The sequence below is a fragment of the Microcebus murinus genome, chromosome 2 (assembly GCF_040939455.1).
Source record: "Microcebus murinus isolate Inina chromosome 2, M.murinus_Inina_mat1.0, whole genome shotgun sequence".
Classification (NCBI taxonomy): Eukaryota; Metazoa; Chordata; class Mammalia; order Primates; family Cheirogaleidae; genus Microcebus; species Microcebus murinus.
In genome coordinates this window covers 106663026-106671949 of record NC_134105.1, presented here as the reverse complement: position 1 = coordinate 106671949, position 8924 = coordinate 106663026, and the positions used below count along the sequence as shown (strand labels likewise).

The 8924-nt window shown below is 35.4% G+C and overlaps 1 protein-coding gene across 1 annotated transcript; it reads right to left on the bottom strand.

Annotated features, from left to right (window-relative positions):
* Nucleotides 1–2083: 2083 nt before the first annotated feature.
* On the bottom strand, nt 2084–3025 carry LOC105862434 (olfactory receptor 10R2-like). Its single transcript, XM_012748704.2, has one exon. It carries the CDS (start codon nt 3023–3025, stop codon nt 2084–2086), a length of 942 nt encoding a protein of 313 aa, XP_012604158.1.
* Between the last annotated feature and the right edge of the window lie 5899 nt (nt 3026–8924).

Sequence of the window (8924 nt, the reverse complement as noted above, 5' to 3'; positions counted from 1 at the left end):
AATTTGTAATATTCTACTTTTTTACTTATTCATGTAATTCATTTTTATTGGATCTTACAGATGTTGGACTTTTATGACATTGAAAAAGGAAACCGGTCCTTCACTGCACTACAACAGGAACATACATGATTGGGGCAGCACTGATGGAGAAGTCGGGTTCTTTATTTCAGACATTAAACCAGTCTCACTGTTTTTAGTGCCATCTGGGTGACCTAGTTGTGAAGAGAAGGTCTGGATATGGTTCTCTGTTATGAATTGGTTTGCTTTTGGTTGACTTCCTCCTTTGTGGAGGTATATTTTCAGTTTTCTCTTTTCTGTTTAGAACTATGTCAATTACCCTTTTTTATTTTTTCTTTCTATCTCTACCACATGTTGACCTCTTCTGTTTACTTCTTGATGAGTGCTTGTGTATATATTTCTCTACTATCACTTTAGTATGTGTATGGACAGAATACATATGTTAAATTCCAAAAGGTTTATTTAGCATTTAAAAAAAGGTTCTAAAACAAAATTCGTGAGCCAAAGTTGCTAGAAATGTAATGAAAAACTAATGAACACAAATGCAGTGAAGTATTTTAATTCAGCACTATGAAACCATGACAGGTAACATACACACACACACACACACACACACACACAAATAACAATATAGTGTACTAAAATAGTTAAATTAATTTAATTGATAAGAGGCAATAACATTAATACACATAAAATTTTAATCTAAGTGAAAGTGCTTCACTAGGTATAATTCAAGAGAAATAAATAAAAAAACAATAAATTGTAGAAATAGAACTAATGTTAATCACATTCTCTTGGCAACACAAAACAAAACCACACAACAAAAAAACAGGTGTAACTTAAATATCAGCAAGAAAATGTCTATAATAAAGAAACATTCCATTGAAAAAACTATGATCAATAAATGAGAATTGTAAATCTGTGAGGAAAATAAAAGAACAAAAGAAAATAATGGAGATAATCAGTGTTGTACTTACAGAGACACGTTGTGCCTAAAATACCTTAATTATTTAATTAGTAAAAATTAAAATAAATAAAAAGATTTAATCCAAAAACTGAAAAAAGGGAGACAAAAATAGGAAATGAGGCTGTAATTTAAAAATATAACAAAACATTGTTTATGTTTTTACACACTTTAATTTGAAAATCTAAATAAAATTTATAGGGAAGTAATAACATTCATCAGGTGCTGGGTCGGTGAGAGTGGGGAGGAGGGGAGAGTATATTCATATCTAATGGGTCCAGTGTGCACCATCTGGGAGATGGACATGCTTGAAGCTCTGACTTGAGTGGAGCAAAGGCAATATATGTAACCTAAACATTTGTACCCCCATAATATGCTGAAATAAAAATAAATAAAAAAATAAAAATAATTGATAGGGGAGAATACAGTTCAGTTACATTACATCTTGGAAAAGGGGGGCAAACACAAGAAGTACATCATTCAAGGAGTATGAACATACAAAGTAAATATAGGGCAAGAGACAAAGGTTGCTAAGACTTTTTGAGAACTATAAATTTAGAAGAAGAAGAGAAAGAAGTGGAGAGTTATCCTTCATTGCCAGGTACTTTGTTGTTTTCCTTAATCTTTACAACTCCGAGAAGAAAATATTATTATCCTTGCTCTGCAAGGAGAAAATAAAGGCCTAAAATGTCAAACAACACATCCAAGGCCACATAGTTAGACAGATAAATAGACTGGATATTTTGACGACTTACAAAATTAGTGACATAATCGGCCCAAATATGTATGTACTGTTGAAAAATGTGCTGATTATAGAAAATCAAATATCACATGTTCTCATTTATAAGTGGGAGCTAAATAATGTGTGCACATGAACATAGAGTGTAGAATAATAGACATTGGAGGTTCAGAAGTGTGGGAGGGTGGAAAGGGGGTGAAGGATAAAAAAAATTACTTAATGGACAAAATGAACACTATTCAGGTGATTGTTACAGTAAAAGCCTAGGCTTCACCACTATGCAATATCTCCATGTAACAAAACTGCACGTGTACCCTGTAAATTTATACAAATAATTTGAAAAATTAATAAAAGTGTTCTGATTATAAAGCCTTAAGAAAAAACCCAGTCTTCCCAAATATTTTCCGAATGGCGAGCTGTACATCTTTGTTCCTGAGGCTGTATACCATGGGGTTCAACAAGGGGGTGATGATGGTGTAGGTCACTGTCACCAGCCTGTCTTTGCCTGATGTATGTTTGGCTGATGGTCTCAGGTAGACGGAGGAAGCACAGCCATAATGGACGATGACCACAATGAGATGGGAAGCACAAGTGGAGAAAGCTTTTTGTTTGCCTTCAGCCGATGGGATCTTCAGGATGGTGTGGACAATGAAGCCATAAGAGAAGCAGACGAAGATCAAGGGCACAATAAGCACCAGGACCCCAAAGATAAAGATGACCAGTTCATTGATGTAACTTTCAGCACAGGCAAGACGGATGACTGGGGAAATATCACAAAAGTAGTGGTTGACCTTGTTGGAGCCACAGAAAGGGAGGCTGAAGACCAAAGTTGTTCCCACCAGAGATATTAGAAAGCCACTAACAATACAGGTTGCTGCCAGTTGTCCACATATTCTCCAGCTCATGAGAATGGAGTAGCGTAAAGGCTGGCAGATGGCAACATAGCGATCATAACCCATCACTCCCAGGAGCAGGCAATTGGTGACAGCAAAACCAAGGAAGAAAAACATCTGGGTGGCACAACTCACAAAGGAGAGTGTCCTGAGTACAGAGAGCAGGTTGATAAGCATCTTGGGAAGGATAACAATTGTGTAGAAAATCTCAGAGCTAGAAAGGACACCTAGAAAGAAGTACATGGGTGTGTGGAGGCTGCGATCCAAGCAGATGACTGAGATGATGGTGATGTTTCCACTCAAGATGATAAGATAGAGGCAGAGAAAGACCACGAAGAGGACAAGTTGCAGTTTCCCAAGGCTGGAGAAACCTAGCAGGAGGAACTCAGTGACAAAGGAGGAATTAGCCATGAAGCTTTGATCCCACAGAATAAAGCCAATATGATCAGCTCCAGAGACCTTTGGGACTGAGAAGTCAGGGAGACTTATCCTCATAAAGTAGCTATGCCAGTCTTTGAATGAGAAACAGTCATAGGAGAGAAAAAAAGAATTATAAATTAACCAGAAATTATTCTAAAGTGATATATGCCCAAACTGCTATTTTTCTACCAGTGATCAAATTTGGGAACAAATTTTCACATAAGATGTACAGTCATTAGCTCAAATAAAGCCTACCCTTCAGGCTCCCTCCTTGGAGTCTTATGTAGTCATCACTTAATATTTCATTATAGTAATTCTCCATTATCTACTGTTTTGCTTTCTGTGGTTTCAAGTATACAGAACCAACCACAGTCCAAAAATATTAAATGGAAAATTCCAGAAATAAACAATTTATAAATTTTAAATTGTGTGCCCTTCTGTGTAGCATGATCAAATCTCATGCTATCCCACTTTGTTCTGCCCAGAACATGAATCATCCCTTTGTCCGTTGTATACATACTATTACCCACCCATTAGTCACTCAGTAGCCATCTACCTTATCACATTGACTGTCACAGTATCACACTGCTTGTGTCCAAGTAACCCTTATTTTACATAATAATGGCTCCAAAGCACAAGAGTAGTGATGCTGGCATAGTGTTGTAATTGTTCTATACTATTATTAGTTATTGTTCTTAATATCTTACTGTCTCTAATTTACAAATTAAACTTTATCATAAGTGTGTATGTATAGAAAAAAAACATAGAAACCCTAAAAAAACATAGTTAGGGTTCAGTACTATCCACAGTTTCAGGAATCCATTGAGGGTCTTGGAACATATTCCCTGTAGATAAGGGTGGACTACTATAACCTAATTCTCAAAAAAGCCTTTATCTACATTAATTATGATTTTAAGTGGTCATGCCTTTATCCTGTTTACTGGTTAATATATCACAGCAATAGCACCAATGTCTGAAGATTCACCCCCCCCCCCCACACACACACACACCTGCTTTGAATATGTTCCCCATCTAGGAAAGCATGTATTCATCTTTGAGCTGCTTGGTCTTAAATAACACAGTTCCCTTTTACAATTAATTACATACCCATTTTCATTAAGACTAATTTGGTTTTCAGCTACTGCTACTGCCTTAGAACTAGCTTTATGATTTCTCTACATACTCTTATAGGATGCTAGAACTGATTTCTCCTTACAGAAAACATATGGTTAGAATAACTTAGTTTTGCTTTAGCATTCACTGGTTACCCATTTTGTTATAAGTCTTGCCCTAAATACATACATCTGACTTGGAGGCCAATGGACTGTTGTTTTCAAAATGTGTCTCTGAATTTCTGAATAAGAAGGCTCAGACATTTTCCCTAAGGCATCTGACACAGTTATCATTGTTGATAATGAATTATATATATATATATTTTAATGAAATTCCTATCCTCTCCTACCTCTTACCCCAAATATGTTCCTTTATCTAGCTCAATAAATAGTCTCAAAAATACTCTTAGTTATCCAAGCTGTAAATTTCTAAGATGTTTAAACTCCCAATTTTTAAAATTCTTTACATTCAACCTATTTTTGTTCTGAAATACTTCTAGAATTCATTCCTTCTTTTCTGCAAGAAATTTCCTGAATTCTTTCATCCCTCTCCAAACCATCCTCCACAAAAGCAGCAGTGTTGTCTTTCTATAGGAAAAATTCTATCATATTACCAAGCCAGCTGACCCTCAAGTATCTACAAAATATTCCAGATCTTTCATACTTTTCCCAAATCTACCATTTCACTCATAACTGCCATTATATATTCCTTCACATGCACTTTAGCACTGAGAAATTTTGAAAAATAATGTCATTTTTCGTACTACCTCTTAAATCTGGAAATAGTCCATGCTTTATGTTTATTGTTTTGCTTTTTTTAAATTTTCGGTTAGCATAACTATACTCATGGAGTCCTTCCTACAGCTTACTAATTGTGCTATACCATTTTCTCTGGGTTTTCTTAGTAGTCACTAAGATCACACTCACTTTGGCACTAGAATTATAAATTTCTCTTTGATTCTATAAATTATAACTTACCAGATACCAGAAACTGCATCTCCAACTCATACAATAGTGCCCGATATATACTAAGTTTTAACTTGAAAAAATAAATGACTAATGATCTCAGTTTATCCTCTAAATCATTTCAAAACTACCAAGTACATAGCATTTGATTCCAGGGATTTCCCAAACTTGTTACATTAATATTAATCTGGCATGTAATATTCATATTCTGCTTCAACATTTTTAGGATAAAATATCTTTCTGACATCATTCTCTGAAAGCAGAGCAAAAGATCCATTAAAAATGTGTTTTCTAATTTTGAAAACACTTTTTGAGGGTTTTATTTCTAGTAGTTAAATGGCTGTTATTATTTGCTCTTTTGCTTAAATAGAGATTTAACAAAATTTTGGAATGGGACTAAGACCAAGAGTATAACTTCTATTTTTATTTGTGTGTATCTTGGAATTGCCTAATTCTCTGAATTTTATAAGGAACACACACCATACATTGACCAAAACAAAGTCTCCACTTGCCTTCTTGTGAGACATTATCTATACTCTTCCATTTTCCTGGTATCCTTTATTTGGATATTTTCTCTTTTATAGGATAATCCCCAATATTAACAATGATTATGTAAGTAAGCAAAGAGAGTTCAAGATCCTGAAATAAAAGATAGGCCACATTACTCAATAGCTACTTCATAACCTCCTACTTTATCAGCCATCTGCTCTTTCCAACACATCCTTGGAACCTGTGTGGAAACTAAAATTTGAAAATAAAATTCACTATGGAAGCTTTTGGCTTTCTTTAACACAGTCTGGGATGGAGCGTTGCATCATTGGTAAATAGGAGATAGTGTCTTGAGCTTGGAAAGGAAGGCATTACAGGTTGAGAGAAAAGATCTGAAAAATGAGAAAGAGGGAAAAAAGAAAAGAAGAAAAAATATGGTAACCAAATTACCTTGTTAACAAGTGGAAATAGTGAATTGGCTTTTCACAATTTCCTGCTCAATAATTGTTTCTCACTTGTAGAGCAAAGACAGATTTTCTTAAGCTGAATAATAAGACAGCTGATTCTCTGTCCCCACCTCATCCTCTAAATCTTCATCACACAGGAATTACAATGAAATATTTAGTTTCCTATATATGCTTTTGTGTTTCAGGACTTCACTACAAAACAGAGCAGAGAGAGAGAGAGAAAGAGAGAATGCCCCCAGCCTCTAATATCTTTTCTCCTACATCTATAGACTATTCATCCTTCACATTTATAAAGTGATCAATTATTAAACTTTCTTTAATGTGCTTAGGGAAAGTTTACTGTTCCTGTATTAGTATATCCAGTGCACTTTCTGTCTTTTGATCACAATTCGTATTTTCCTTTTTCTAATAACTAGGGGTATACAGATCACTTGCTCATGGGAAAACTCAACAATTTTTAAATTTGACCTACAAATAGATGACTCAACTGTCATTGTTATTCTCAATAAGAAAATCAAAGTATCTAAATTAAAATTAAAATTTTACATTTCTTCAAATCAGAGTTCTAGTTCCCTGTAGCATGCAGTGTATTCCTTCTCAGACACTTCTTGGATACATCCGTGGAAGTTTTTAGGGAAATTTACCAACATCATCCTCCCTGTCATTATGTCCCAGGGTTTCTCTTCATCTTCCAGAAACTCCTTAGACCTGAATAAGAAAACGACATTATTCCACAGAGAAAATATCACCTGTTCTTTTCTCCGTGAGTAGTTTAGGTATGGCTTTAATGAGTATCAACAATGATCATTCCTTTTTACATTAATCACAAATTCAGTGGCTTGGTTAACTGAGATCCTCACATCCATAGGGAATTAATTACCACACTGTGCCCAATACTTGTCCATAATTTCTGTAATTACCAAGCAGAACCATAGTAATGCAGTATAAGAACCCACTGGCTAAAGAAAAGGCCCCTTCCAATACACCAAGGTGATTGTTACCTTCCTCTTAGAAATTCTCTGGGGATCCATTAGAGATATGGACCTTTTTTGAGCACCATCTATTAAAGCAAGTATCAGTGAAACTATGTCCTTTGAATTTCCCTACCTAATGCCTCTAGATTTTCATTCTCAAGTTGGAGAAAAATATTCTTTTTTAAACCATTACACATTCCTACTTCTAAAAGCTAGGATAGAAGAAGAAAGATATGAAGAATAGAAGAAAGAATATTAGCATGGCAGAGGCAGCCTAAGTCTTTCAGACACCTAGGAAATTGGTTTTTCTGGAATATATTGTGAGTTTGGTAATTATTTGTTCAATAAATAAAGTTTGAGTTATAGGGGAAAATGTGACAGTACTTTGGTATGAGTTTTAGTGGATCCCATCAACTGTCCCCGTTTAAGGTTGTATACTGATTCTTTTTGACTGTGAGTTCAGATGCTTGGGCTGCAAATGGGCAAATGCTGGACATTCATGGACACTCTCTGAGGGGCCCACATGAGCTGCTCTTGTCAAAGATGCTTCACGGATGGGAAAGTAGGAGAAAACCTAAAGTTAACTAAAGAACTTTGGGTGGCTTCCTCATCCTTCAATTATATCAGAGATTGCAACAATGGCTAGATCTTCTGGAAATACTTTGTTGAGGAGGTTTGTCCACAGATTCTTCCTTCTATAACTACAAATTAAAGATAGCGACATATATTTTTGTACATCTCACCTGGAGAGATAGTATAGATGCCCTTTCCCCTTGAATCTAAATATGCCAGGTGACTACTTCTTTGGCCAATAGATTATATTAAAAGTGATGCTGTATTAGTTTATAAACCCTAGTCTCTAAAGTCTAACAGCTGCTACTTTCTGTCCCTTTCTGTCTCCATTTGTACCATATCTTAAAGAATCTGAAGCAGCCTTTGAAGAAGCCACGTGGTAAGAAACCAAAGCTACTGGCCAACGGCCCCAGAGGAGCCAACTGTGAATAGCTAACATCAACAAACCTGGAACATAAGTGAGCAATCTTGAAAGTGAATTTTTTAGCTCCAGTTGAACCATCCAAGCTGACCCCACATAAAGCAAATACAAGCTATCCCCACTGAGCCCTGCCAAAATTGCAGCTTCTTGTGCAAAATAACCAATTATTGTTAATTTAAGCAACTATAGTTCTAGGTAGATTTCTTATTCAGCAATAAATAATGAGAACAGAATTTGGTGTCCAAAAGCAAGGTGTTATTATAATCAAAATGTAAAACATTTGGCATTTATTTTGGAATTGGTGGTATGAAGAATCTGAAAGGGTTTAAGGAGTCTATGGCTGACAGGTGGAAGGACCATGAGGCCACTGCTGGTAAGGGTTTGAAGGACAGAAAGGAAAATGTTATTTGAGTTAGGTAAAACAGAGACACTTATTGTCTATTTTTGGGAACTTGGCAGCATGGTCACATGCCACAGCCTGAAAAATAGAAAGAGCATTTAGTAGATTCACAGGTCTTCCACCAATGATAAAATATGAGATGACAAAGGCAGATGAAATAAGATACTTACACTTTTTAGAAGAATTTAGAGGAAACATAAAATATCCAGAACTTGACAAGTTTGGAAATAAAAATATTTCTTATCCACAATCTCTCCCAATAAAGACTTTCAAAGTAAGAAAAGGCTTCAGGGAAAACATTGAATTCAAGGTGCTATCAAGAAACTATTGCCTCAGAATAAATGTCTTAAGAATGTAGCTGTGAGAACTTTTGTTAGAACTCAGAAATATTTTAGGCTATGCCTAATAAGGGTTCTAAGAGTTCTAAGAGCATGAATCCTCTGAGGTAAACAGCAGATCTTTATAAGAGAATTGTCATACAGCAGTTT